This window comes from Dromiciops gliroides, chromosome 2, assembly GCF_019393635.1.
Source record: "Dromiciops gliroides isolate mDroGli1 chromosome 2, mDroGli1.pri, whole genome shotgun sequence".
Lineage (NCBI taxonomy): Eukaryota > Metazoa > Chordata > Mammalia > Microbiotheria > Microbiotheriidae > Dromiciops > Dromiciops gliroides.
In genome coordinates this window covers 373,798,838-373,812,960 of record NC_057862.1, presented here as the reverse complement: position 1 = coordinate 373,812,960, position 14,123 = coordinate 373,798,838, and the positions used below count along the sequence as shown (strand labels likewise).

Below are 14,123 nucleotides of genomic sequence, written 5' to 3'. Positions count from 1 at the left end.
TGGTAATCTTAAAAACACGTGTCTAAAAATAGACTTTAAGGACAAAAAAACAAAGATTTTAGGTCAACTGATGATTTAGTGACTTGGAAAAACTTGATCTCTGCCAGAGGAAAAGGGAACTGAAGTGAGCATTGTTAGTCATTGTTTTCTTTTCCAGTACATCATGCCCGTCTCAGCCAGGTGGTTCTAGAAACACCTGTTGTTTTGTGGAGATAAAATTCTAGATTGTTTTTTTATCCAAAGTTGGGAGTGGCTCAATATGGTAATTGCAGCTGCCCTCATCCCAGGAATATTAAGAACCGCTGTTATATTGGTATAACATGAATAATCATCTTAATAGAGAATGGACAAGCATAGTATATATAGAATTCCCCTTTTCTAGGAATTACCAAGAGATTTGCTCATAACCAAAGGAGGTTTTATATTTTGTTATGGTATCTTTTGTTAATTCAGTCACTCTTCTAATCCATTATTTTTTATGTTAATGACCACCACCATAAGTGGATTCTAAGTAGTCTTTTGTTTTCACATTTTTCTATTCATTGAGACCAAAAAAAAGTGGCCAGAGAGCCTGAAATTACGTTTTACGTTTGCCATCTACCAGGTGAATTGTAGGCTTTTATCCTAAACCCAAATTGTTATAAAATTCTGAAGTTCAAAATTGTGTTACAACTTAAAGTCTACCTGCAGAATTTATTTTAATATTAAATTGTTGGAAGCTAATGAATTTCATTTTCTCCTGTGCATCCGAAAAATATACATCTTGTTTCCATTTTGAATGAATAATTTTAACATGATTATCTGTACCTACTATAATTAAAACCCCTTTCCTCCTAATTGTACATAATCATTGGCTATTTTTCTATTTCCTCAGAAGTAAATATACCTTTGAGCATTTCAATTCCCAAAAGTGTTTTGTTCCCCTTTCTTTTAAGGGAAGATCACAGTATGTGTATCATGAGCAGTAAGGTATTTGCAGGGTAAAAGAGGAGTGGCCACACAAAGTGAGATCTTCCCTTTCCACCCTGTAACTTTTATTCCCTTGACACAGTGAACTCTGCCAAACATGCAGTCATCTTCCTGTAAGGGAGGTAGAACTGGGACCAGAGCTTGAAGCTCTAAACAACATAAGCTGTTTGTTTAACTCATCTCTGGAGAGTACCTAGTCATTTGAAACTTGTAAGCTAGGAGATACTAGAACCTTTATTTTAGGTTTGAGCTTGCCTATTACCAGCACTGGAGAATGGAAGATAACCTTGTCATTTATCATTTTTACTTCTCTGCTAGACCAAGTTTCTTCCCAGGAAGGGGAAAAATCCATCTAAATTAGGAGTATTTCATTTTAATTGAATGAGAAAATAGCAATTAAAAAAGGAAAGAAAGAAAGAAAAAATAGCCATCTAATCATGTCATTCTCCTACTCAACCTACTGTGTAAAATAGTCTGGCATTTTAGGCCTTGACAGCCTCAATTTTCTTTTCCTGTCTTGTTTCACAACACTGTCCTTCATGTATCCACTTCCCATCAAGCTCTACTACTTACTGTTTTCTTAGGAAATTCAGTAGATAAAATGCTAAAGAGTCAGGAAGACCTGAGTGTGAATTCTGCCTTAGACATTTATTATCTGTGTGAGCCTAAACAAGTAACTTCTGTTTCCTCCTCTGTAAAATGAGGACAATAGCACAACCTTATGGGGTTACTGTAAGTATTAAACATGATAGCATATGTAAAACACTTTGCAAACTTTAAGGTGCTATGTACTTAGGAGCTTTTACTTTCTGATCTCATTCTGCACTTTCCTACCTTCATGCCTTTGTGTTTGCTTACCTTCCTCCCCCCTCTCCCCACCAATGGAGGCCTACATTTACACATAGCTGCCAAGAATTTTCCTTAAGCACAGATCTGACCGTGTTACTTCCCTATTCAATAGACTTCATTGGCACTGGTTCCTCTAGGATACAATATAAACTTGTCATTAGCTTTTAAAGTCCTTCACAACCTGGCCCCAGCCTACCTTCCTAACCTCATTATACACTATTCTCTGTCAGCACTTGAAGATCCAGTCCAACTGGCCTCCTCTCTGGTCTCTGCATACACCACTACATCTCTCACCTCCAGGCCTGTGCCCTGGCCATCATCTATATGTTTAGGTGAACTTCTTCCTTTTCCCCTCAGCCTCAGACATTGCTGCTCTTCCTGCAGGTGTTTTTATCTCAAGCATCTCCTTCTTTCCATTGGATTCTTCTTTTTCTTTTTTGGTGGGGCATTGAGGGGTAAGTGACTTGCCCAGGGTCACACAGCTATTAAGTATCAAGTGTCTGAGGCTGGATTTGAACTCAGGTCCTCCTGACTCCAGACCTGGTGCTTTATCCACTGTGCCACCTAGCTGCCCTCAGGCATCTCCTACAGGAATTTTTTTCTGATCCCCACACACTCATACACTTATTTCCCCTGATAAAATGTAAAGTACTTGAAAGTAGGAGTTGTTTCATTCTTTATATTTGTTACCTCCAGTGACCTAGCACAGGGCCTGGAATATAGTATGTTCTTAATAAATGCATGGTGATTGATTGGGCCTTTCCTGGAAGCTTTTTCAGTCTTGCGTTCCACTGTTTTGGCCTTTGAGAACCCAGTATCACTTCCTTGACATGATAAGACACATAGTAGGTGCTTGATAAATGTTTGTTGAGTTGAATAGCAGTATTTTAAGAAGATGAGACAAAACAGAATCTGGAAAGAATAAAGTTGGGAGCTGTTTTTCTTCTTAGAGCTATAGAGTGGTTCAAAATGGTTCATATTCTGGCATAATAGTTGCCCAAATTGTGGAAATTCACATGATTACAAGCAGTGTTCTTTTCCCCCAGATATGTAGCAACAGCTCTTTCCACCCCCTCTCCCATCTAATACAGTGCTGCTGTGTCATACTAATAAGGTGGAGGGAAATATGTTAGAAGTAATTATGGGCAAATTTCCTTTCCTGCCTCTGGAAAAAGCTTAACACAAATGATTTTCAGCTAAAGCCTCCTGTTATTGGAACAGTATTGAGTATGACCAGTTAGAAACTGTCGGTACCTTTTCTGATTTGTGGAAAATTAAGAACATTCTCTTTGAGTAAATAGAATAATCATAGATTGTTTTCATGAAGTTAATTTCATCCTTGCTGTAAGATATTGTATATCAAATAAGACATTGTATATAAAGTGCCATATAAATGGCGACTATTATCCCAAGACTTTATTAATATGTAAAAGTTACTCTTTGTTTGACTTAGGCCTCTACAAGCAAGCCAGCTTAGGAAAAAACCCAATAGACATCTGAACTAGGAACACGAATCACTTCTTAAATATCTGGCTAGTAAGGTGTTATGCTGACAGAAGAAAGTAGGGCACTGCTTTCAAGGCTATTAGGTTATCATGAAAAAAAAGTAGGATGAGGTAGGGAAGTAAGTCATCTGGCTAGGTCATCATTTTGCCTTAACTTTTGACATCATGACCTAGTACCAAACCAGTGTGTGCCTTAGTTTATCATTTGCTAAAAGTGGCACATAGTAACTTGACAGCACTTGTGCTTTTATTCACATTCATAATAGAGCAGCTTCATTACTTAAGCACAGAACTATTGTGCAAGTACAGAGTGAAAGTTATATAGCATAGAAACATTCTCTAGCCACAAATTCAAGGCCTTATTCCCCTATATGCCACTCTTCCATGGTAGGTTAAGTTTAAGTATTCGTTACTTTGATTAAACACTGTATAGTCAAACTAGACTGCTTGCTCGTTTTGCTTATATGAATAGGATCATAGATCTACAGTTATAAGTAACATTAGTAATCATCAACTCTAACACCCCTTATTTTTCACATGAGGAAACTGAGGCCCAGGGAGGGATTATTAAGTATCAGAGGCAGCATTTAAACCCTGGATTCTCTGGAGTCAGCATTCTTCCTATTATGCCATAATACTTTTGTTCATGTTCTTCCCCTATCTAAAATATCCTTCTTTCTCTTCTGTACCTTTACATATTCTCCTTATTCTTCAGATCTCACATCTTTGACAGAGTCTTCCCAGATCAAGCTAGTCCATAGTAATCTTTCCCTTCTTTAAATATACAGCACTTCTTGTCTCTATACCTCACTTATCAATTCATCCCTCCTAACTAGAGGAAACCCCTTATCAGGACTGTAAAGTGTAAGACATTTAAATGGAAATATAAAATGAAGACATTATACTAGATGACCTGAAGTCCCTTCCAGATTCATTGTACTGCTTTATGACTGCCCTTGTTTTGTAGTTTTCTATTGTTCAGCATTTATGTCCCATCTGACATATACTGGCTTTAGAATCATAGGCAAATTACCTAATCTCTCAGTGCCCAAGTCTCTCTAAGATTAGAAATTAAAGGAGAGTTAGTTGACAGTTTATTGTAGATCAGTAGAGTTTCCACACTGGGAGTTCTACACCAATGTAAATTTCAAGCCAAATAACATAGTTAAACCAATGTGATAAAATAATGGGATTTGGCAGATGACCAGGGACCCCACCTGGAGGTTAATCTAAATTTATTGAATTAAGTGAGAATGATTGGCTTTGCTGATTGGTCTACTTCAAGTTAGATTGCAACCACACCTGGCCAGCCCTTAAGAAGCTATTGTTCTCTGAAGCTAAGGACTTTGAACTCAGCTGGTGACCACCTTCAAGTCCAGTGAACAGTGGATTTGGATGACGCTAACCAGTCAGCTTGAAGCAGTGTGTAAAGGACCACCTATGCTCCGGACCTATGAAATGCTTCCACACTCAGTTTGCTGGAGTAGTTCGTGGTCGAACCAGGCTCCTGGTGGAGGACTTGAGGAAGAACCAGACCAGGCTGGAACTCTAGGCTAGATAGGCCTTTTCTTAATTTTCTGAACTCCATGTGTTCTCTTTTTTCTAATACCTAGTATGCTTTAATAAATGCTTAATGCCCAAAGACTGGTGCTAAAGCTTCTAATTTAAGGTGACCACATGTTTAGATTTTAAACATCACACCGGAGATCTTAAGATAATAGAATCTGGGTCAGGTTTTGTCATAACTTTTGTATATCCTAGTAGAGGTTTGAAAATTGTGTATATACCCTTTCTGAAAATGTCAACTCCTTGTATATTCTGTCCATAAGAGGCTTTGAGCTCTTACTGTAACACATACAGTCATATATCAGAAGAAAAAAATAGATATATGTAATACAGGATGGGCCAAAACTCACAAAGTTTTAATAACTTTTTGAAAATTATTTTTTCTTTATTTTTTGCCACTTATGAGATTTTCTTTTTCTTTTTTCTTTCTTTCTTTTTTTTTTTGGTGAGGCTGTTGGGGTTAAGTGACTTGCCCAGGGTCAGACAGCTAGCAGCTAGCAAGTGTCAAGTGTCTGAGGCTGGATTTGAACTCAGGTCCTCCTGAATCCAGGGCTGGTGCTCTATCCATTGCACCACCTAGCTGCCCTGAGATTTTATTTTTCACATGTAATGTAAAATAATTTCCTATATTGGCTGTATATGATATTATGGTATTAGAAATAAAGGAGTTATTAAGTATTGAAACCCCTTGTTGACTTTTAGCCCACCCTGTATATGGATGCATATATACAAATACATGTGTATGCACATACCATGAAGAGTGGCATTTTATGATCTTAAAAACATACAAATTTATAAAAATAATATTGAATCCCTCATTATATATACACACACACCTTTCCCTTCCATACTGTACTTTACTTTCTTTTTTTTTTTTTTTTGCTTGTTTGTTTGTTTGTTTTGCGCAGCAATGAGGGCTAAGTGACTTGCTCAGGGTCACACAGCTAGTGTCAAGTGTCTGAGACTGGATTTGAACTCAGGTCTTCCTGAATCCAGGGCCAGTGCTTTATCCACTGCGCCACCTAGCTGCCCCCCATACTGTACTTTAGATGGCCACCTATTTTTTACTATTCTCCTCCCAGCTTTGCCCTGGTTCAGTTCAGAAATACTTCTTTCCTTTCTTTCTTTAGACTATAATTCCAAGAAGAAAAGAAAAGCTGCAGAGATTCACCAAGCCCTGAACAGTGATCCTACTGATGTGGCTGCACTTCGACGAATGGCAATTAGTGAAGGCGGACTGCTGACAGATGATATTCGACGTGAGGTGTGGCCAAAACTGCTCAACGTCAACATAAATGACCTTCCTCCTCCACCAGGTACAGGGAAAACAAATTTATCTGGGAAAAATGATAGCCAGGAAATAGGAAAAGGAAGAACAGCCTCAGAGGTTTTATCTCTATTGCTGATGCTTAGAAGTAAATATAACTGTCTTAAGATGAATTTGTTTGAGGGTGTCTTTTGAAAAAAGAGCTGCAGAATTACTAATACAATTGCTACTGCTTTTCAGGTTAGTTCACAAACATCTGTTTTTATTTCATCTTCCTTGAATCTCATAGTTGTAAGGAACTTTAGAAGGCATCTAATCCAGTCTCCTCCAGTAGTAGGAGTTTTTTCTATATTGTAGACAAGTGGTCATACAGCCTTTTAACACTACCTGGGATGGGGAGTTCAGTATTGTTGTGATAATGATCTTTATCTGGGGGGGGGGGCCCAGGGCAATAAGGGTTAATTGACTTGCCCAAGGTCATACAGCTAGTAAGTGTCAAATGTAGGGCTAGTGCTTTATCCACTTAGCCATGATAATGGTCATTATCAGTATCATTACCTCCTGGACAGCCCATCCCAATTTTGGTCAGATCTAATTGTTAGGGAGATTTTTCTTTGTATTTTGCAAAAATTTGCTTCCTTATAATAACTTCTAACCTAGTTATGGTGTCTGGATCCAAGCAGGACCATGCTAATCCCTTTCCTAAATGACAGTCCTTCAGATATTTACAGTATCATAGGGCCCTCTTTCCCTATCCAAAATTCTCTCAAGAATAAATTTTGTTTCTTTACTGTCTTGTCAATAATTTTCCTAAATATTTAAGTACCAGAATTAAACAGTGAATTTCAAAAGTGATTTCATAAAGCAAGACCCTCACCTTCCTCCTTTTGAACACTGCTTTTTAAAAATGTGGCCTAATATGTGTTATCTTTCTTAAATAATAATAATCATAGCTAGCACTTATATAGCACTTTACAAATAATATCACTTTCTGTCCTCATAATAGCCTGGGGAAGTAGGTGCTATCAAACGAGATGATTTTTGGAACGTGCTCAGCACGTTGTTTGGCACATAGTAGGCACTATATAAATGCTTGTGCCTTTCCCCCTTTTACAGTTGAGGTCACAGAAGTAGAAGTAAAGTGACTTGCCCTGAAAACCCCTATTCAATCCTTCTATACCCTGTAACTATAACTATCATCCTATATCTCTTCTGCTCTTTGTGGCTAAATTCCTCCACAAGACTGTCTGTAATAGGAATCTCCGTTTTCTCTCTTCTCACTCTCCTAAGCCCTAAGAATTCAGCTTTCAGTCTCTCTCCAAAGTTGCTGATTTCTTAATGGCCAGATCCAGTGACCCTTTCTCAATCCTTATTCTCCTTGACCTCTCTGCAGCTCTTGACACTTGATCATTCTTTCCTCCTTGAATACTCTCTTCTCTCTAGGTTTTCAGGTCCTTCCTGGTTCTCTTACGGATCTGGCTGATCCTACTCTTTGTTCTTTGCTGGATTCTTCTCCAGATCACATCCTCTAAACTGTATGTGTCCCTTAGGGTTCTGTCCTGGGCTCTCTTCTTGTCTTGTATCCTATCTCTAGACTAACTCTTCTCTACCCATCCTGGCCCAGTCTCTCTACTAATCTCCAGTCTTGCATCTCTAAGTACCTTTCAGACATCTCAAATTGGATTTCTAGTAGACATCTAGTTACAAAACATATCCAAAACAGAACTCTTTATCTTTCCCTTTGAACCCTCCTACTCTCCCCGATTCTTTATTATTGTAGAGGGCAATACCGTCTTTCATCTCAGCCCCTTGAAACTTAGGAGTCATCTTTGACTCTTAACTATCTTTCTACCCCTTCCTCCCCTGTATCCAATCTGTTGTCAAGGTCTCTTGATTTCCCCTTTTCAACAGTTCTTCTCTGGTGCAGGCATGAATTATTGCAATAGTCTGCTGATGGGTGGGTCTGCCTACCTCTAGTCTCTCCCCAGTCCAATCCATCCTCCATTCAGCCCCCAAAGTGATTTTACACACAGGTCTGACCATGTTACCTTCTTATTTAATAAACTCCAGTGGCTCCCTGTTGCCTCCAAGATAGACTACCAAACCCTCTGTTTGGCGTTCAGAGCCCTTCATTACTAAGCCCCCTCCTACCTTTTCAATTTCATTAGACCTTACTTCCCTGTCATATACTCGTTAATTCAGTGATCCTGGCCTTGTGACTATTCCACAGATAAGAGACTCCATCTCTGGGCATTTTCTCTAGCTGTCCCCATCGCGGGAATATTTTCCCTCCTCAACTCCACCTACTGATTCTTCTGACTTCCCTCGAATTCTCAACTGAATTCTAGTATTTTACAGGAAGTTTTTCCCAGTCCCTCTTAATTCTAGTGCCTTCCCTCTGTTAATTATTCCTTTTTATATTCTATATATAACTTCCTTGTATGTATTTACATGTTTTCTCTCCCATTAGATTGTGAGCTCCTTGAGGGCAAGAATTGTGTTTTGCCTCCTTTTGTACCTCCAGCACTTAGCACCGTGCCTAGCACCTGTTAGGTGTTTAGTGTTTACTGATTGATTGCTCAGGGTCACATAGCTTGTAAGTGTCTGAATTTGGAATTGAATTCAGGTCTTCCTGAATCCAGAGCCAGGGCTCTGTCCACTTTGCCACCTACCTGCTAGGTGTTGATCAGAATATCACCTCTCACCTGCACTCTTGCAAAACCTCCTAGTTAAATTTAATCTCCCTGTCTATGGTCTCTCCCCCACCTCTCTAATCTATTTACTACACGACTGACAAATAGATATTCCTGAAACATAGGCCTGACTTTCCCTCATATGCATTCAAAAATCCTCATTGGCTCCTTAGGCTAGATCAGTACTCCAGTCTTGGCTCCTCTACATTGGACTACTTTATCACAATTTTCTTGTAGTCATTTGTCTTAATTTCCAACTTGACCTGGGTTTGGTTTCCATCTAGGTTTTATTCTAACTTCCCATCCACCAGTTCTACAGTCTGGCCCCTTTTTGATTAAGAGCAGCCTGGTGGCAAAACCTTTTCTTTCCTACCACTCACACAAGCACTACTAGTCCAAGAAGGAGAAAAGGTTTATACACATGAAGAATTAGAGATCACCACAAGGTTGTATATACCCTAGTAAAAGATATGCTTCTTGACAGGGCAGGGACTGTCTCACTTTTGTCTTTGTATTCACAGTGCCTAGCCCATAATAGGCATATGATAAATTTTATTGATTGACCTTGCTAATTCTAAGAAATTGGAAGAAAATATAAGAAACGCTGTTTTGGAAAGGAGTTGATAGATTATCTAGTCCAACTCCTACCTTAAGTATGAATCTCTTGTGTATCATGTCTCCCTCTCTCCCATCTCTCCTTCCTTGCTCTCTTCAGTTCAACAACAATTCATTTTAAAAGCACCCATATGTATGCAAGGCACTTTTTTGACTCTAGGGAGTTCCAGTGACTCAATTGTTCTGCATTTCTCACAGCTAAACTGCTTTTACTCAGACCTCATAAACTATCATGTGCCAGTTACTTAGGATACATGCTTGGTACAAAAACAGGTGGCAAACTACAGAAGAAAACTGTGTATGCCTCACCCCATTACTGTAGCTAGGGAGATGCTTTAGAAATCATCTTATTCAATTTCCTTCTTTTAAAAATGAAGACCAGATAGAGCACCAGCCCTGGAGTCAGGAGTACCTGAGTTCAAATCTGGCCTCAGACACTTAACATTTACTAGCTGTATGACCCTGGGCAAGTCACTTAACCCCAATTGCCTTACTAAAAACAAAAACAAAAATGAAGACCTATGGAGCAGTTAGGTGGAGCAGTGGATAAATCACCGGCCCTGGATTCAGGGGAACCTGAGTTCAAATCTGGCCTCAGACACTTGACACTTACTAACTTTGTGACCCTGAGCAAGTCACTTAACCCTCATTCCCACCCCCCTCAAAAAAATGAAGACCTAGAGAGGCTGAGTGATTCACAGAAGTACTAGTTAGAACTTGAATTCAAACCCAGTTTCACTGACTTTAAATTCAATGTCTCCAGGGCAGCTAGGTGGGACAGTGGATAGAGCACCAGCCCTGGATTCAGAAGGACCTGAGTTCAAATCTGGCCTGAGACACTTAACATTTACTAGCTGTGTGACCCTGGGCAAGTCACTTAGTCCCAATTACCTCACAAAAAACCAAAAACAAAAACAAACAAAATTCAATGTTTTCTCTTCTACCTCACACTATCTTTCAGAAAGCTGATCAGCTCATATGACACAATAGGAAGAACCAGTGGTTTTCAGGACACTAAACTGTTTCTGGACAGGAACCTTAGCTTGTTTACATTCTGTAAACCATGGAATCTCCTACCCTGAGCTCTAAGTGTTTGTCTATAGTGGAGAGATTTCCTAACTAGTCAGGTGCAGAATTCCCATCCTGAATTGTAAGATAAGTTTGTGTACACATGTGGAAGCACTAATTGCAAGTCAAGGAAGGGCTCTTCTCCCTCTGATCTTCAAAGAGCTCTTGATTTAGGTTTTATTTGGAAAATGCACACTTGTAGCTGGTTAGAAGACTGACTTTTCTTGTATTGCCCTGAGTTTATCAGCAAGTTATGTGGGTATATTCTCCTTCATTCTCCAATGCCTTGATTGTCTAATCTTAGTGATAAGGTAGGGGAAAGGACCTTTTTTTTAAATCATAAAAGTATTTTATTATTTTCCACTTACGTGTCAAGATGGATTTCAACATAAGATTTTGAGTTCCAATTTTTCTCCCTCCCTATCCCCTCCTCGAGACAGAAAGCAATCTGATATAGGTTATATGTGTACAATCACATTAAACATATTTCTGCATTAGTCATGTTGTGAAAGAAGAATCAGAACAAAAGGGAAAAACCTCAGAAAAGAAAAAAAATAGAAACAGTTTGGTTCAATCTGCATTCAGATTCCACAGTTCTTTTTTCTGGATGTGGAGAGCGTTTTCTATCATGAGTCCTTTGGAATTGGGAGAGGACCTTTTTTTAAAAAAAAGTTATATATCTTTTCCCATGATGTTCAAAATACTTTCTAGGCCTTTTTGAAAAAGATAATAATAACCCTCTAAAACCCAGTGAGTAATGGGCAGGTGATATTAATCCTGTGTACTTTTTCCCTTTACTGATAACTTTAATTTGATGGAAATGAGTAGAACTAAGTTTTAATAGTAGAGATGTATTGGGCTACCCAATCAGGAATTCTGCCAAAGATATTATGACTTGGATTATGTCCTATTTTTGGTGGGGTATTTTTTGGGTTTTTTTGTTTTTTGTTTTTTAGTGAGGCATTTGGGGTTAAGTGACTTGCCCAGGGTCACACAGCTAGTAAGTGTAAAGTGTCTGAGGCCGGATTTGAACTCAGGTCCTCCTGAATCCAGGGCCGGTGCTTTATCCGCTGCGCCACCTAGCTGCCCCGATTATGTCCTATTTTGAGAAACAAGCCATTATATTTCTGTGCCTATAGATAAACCTTTGGTCTTAGTCTATATTGTTTTATACCTGACTGGCTGTATTTGGTTTTGGAAGAAAATTTTTCATGTTTGAAGAAATGTTTACAACCTGAATGAGCTGCCTCATGAGGTAGTGAGTGCCCTGTCATTACAGCAATTCAAGCAGAAGCTATGTGACCACTTGTCAGGGTTGCCATAGTGGAAAATAACTCCTCAGGTAGAGGTTGGACTAGAAGATTTAGGAGAATATTTCCAACTTTAGGAATCTTTACAGTACAATTATAATGTACACCTACTGTGTGCAGAGCATTGTGTTAGGACTAGGGTGTTATACAGGTTAGATATGACATAGCTCCACCCCCAGAGTTTATACTCTAAGGGGATAGAATGCCATGGACAGATAGTCATGCTAAACAGGTATTACATGGTAAGTGTATTGGAAAGGTTTGCAACAAAATGGTCTGTGAAATCTGGGGGGAAAGGTTAACAACCAAGGGGCTTCAGGGAACATTCCATGAAATGGGGTGGGATTTGAGTTGGGCTCTAAAGGCCAAGAAGGGGACAAAATAATGTGAAATATTGCTGTTTTTATTCTTCTCTCAGAGAAGTCTCTACGGGAAGACAGCAAGGACTACCAGCAAGTACTTCTAGATGTGAGACGGTCTTTGCGGCGGTTCCCACCTGGTGAGATGATGGCTCTCCTGGCTTGCTCCTTGTTTCATTCCCTGTGTCCTCACTTTCCCCCTACATTGCTGTGGCTTCCCATGTCATTTACCCATTAATTTCTTGCCTCTTTTTCCTCCTCCCTCCACCCCCACACACTCAAGATTCTCAGGCCATTAATGTCAGTGGCAGCAACAACACTGACTAGGGCAACTGGGACATAAAAGTGTTTTGTACCTGACACCTTTGACCCTCCCTCCAATGTGTCCAGTAGTTAGTTACTTCAAATCTGTTGAGTCATTTTATCCCTTGAATCATTGACTTTCTGGTTTATGATAGAAAAGTTCAAGCTAAAAATAATTATGACTGACATTTATAGTGAACTAATAAAAGAGTATTTTTTTCTTCCTAAAGCCATCAGTGGGGCTTAACAGGGATCAGAGCCTTGGTCCATCTGCTTTAAAGGTGTAAATTGGTTTGGATTTTGAGCACTAATAAGTCCTGTTAATGCCTTAAGTTGATTAGATTTAGATCATGTTATCTAGTGTCTGTATTGCTATCCTTGGGCATGCAGATACTTTGGGAGGCCAGTTAGCCTGTCTGGCTGAATATTTCACTGGAACTTCACCTTTACGTATAATTCTATTCTGTTGTTTAGACCCTATAGTCATCTTTATACCTGTAGAGGAATAAGACAGATTTTTATCAGGAAAAAACTGAGCCAGAATTCTGTTTTTATCACCTGCTTATCATTCTTCAGGGAATTTTGTATCTAGGGTCATGAGGCCAGGAGAATCTCCTGGTTTTATGTAGACAACTAGTGACTATAAACCTGTTGCTTTGTTCTTTTTCTTAGACACACAGAGTAGATGTATATAATATGTGTCTATATGGGTATATATACATGTATATATGCACACACATATGTATACTCTGGTTCCCTTTCCTATCCGAGTTACCTGATATAGAACATATAGGATGATTTTCCCTAAAAATTCTTTTTTAAAAAAACAACTTCAGTACTTCAGAGGTCTGTAATTTCAGTTTTGTGTGGATATTTCCTCTACCAATACAGATTACAACCCCTCTGTAACTTGGTCTTCCAGAGTTATAAAAACTTAAAAAATCAATCCTATGTTTGGCAAGTAGGTAAAGAACCCTCTTCTGACTTAGTTAAATTAGTCTTCAGAAAACAGTCATTGAGACTGTGCTTGAAACTTTTTTAGCTTGGTAAGGCTTGCCCCAGAGTTTGTGTTCATTGTCATAGTTATTAGAAACAATCATTATTTAATGTCATAGTAGGATTTTAGGGGAGTTTTTGACCACAGAATCTACTTATCCCACTTACTGTTCTTTCATTTAAGCCAGTGGTTCTTAACCTAGGGTTCATGAACTTTTTTCCTTAATATTTTGATAATTTCTTTTAATATGATTGGTTTCCTCTGTAATCCTATAATTATGCCTGTAATTGTGCGAATTTTATTTTATGTGTTTAAAAACATTTTGAGAAGGAGTTCTTGGGTTTTATTAGACTGCCAAAGGGGTTCCACGACACAGGTTAAGAACACTTCATTAAAATCATCATTAGTCTATAATATAAGTGTTATAGTCTGTAGTTTTCCAATACTCTTACTCAAACTACCATTTCTATTCCGATAAATGATAGGCTTGGGTCTGACCATCTTTGGGGTCCCTTTCCAGTTCTGAGTTTTTTCCCTTAATTCTCCCCATCTCATATGCCCTAATTATTCAGAAAATGTCAGCCTCTTATTCATTCAAGACTATCGATAACATTCTTTACCT

General features: G+C 38.7%; 1 protein-coding gene across 3 annotated transcripts in view; it reads left to right on the top strand.

Annotated features, from left to right (window-relative positions):
• The window catches only part of TBC1D20 (TBC1 domain family member 20), a 37,586-nt gene that overhangs the window by 8,666 nt on the left and 14,797 nt on the right, over positions 1 to 14,123 (top strand). For all 3 annotated transcript variants that reach the window (XM_043987576.1, XM_043987575.1, XM_043987577.1), the window contains exons 2-3: positions 6,020 to 6,205; positions 12,261 to 12,341. In XM_043987576.1, the coding sequence (XP_043843511.1) occupies positions 6,106 to 6,205; positions 12,261 to 12,341 (181 nt within the window). In that variant the 5' untranslated portion in view covers positions 6,020 to 6,105. The remainder of the gene's footprint in view (positions 1 to 6,019; positions 6,206 to 12,260; positions 12,342 to 14,123) is intronic.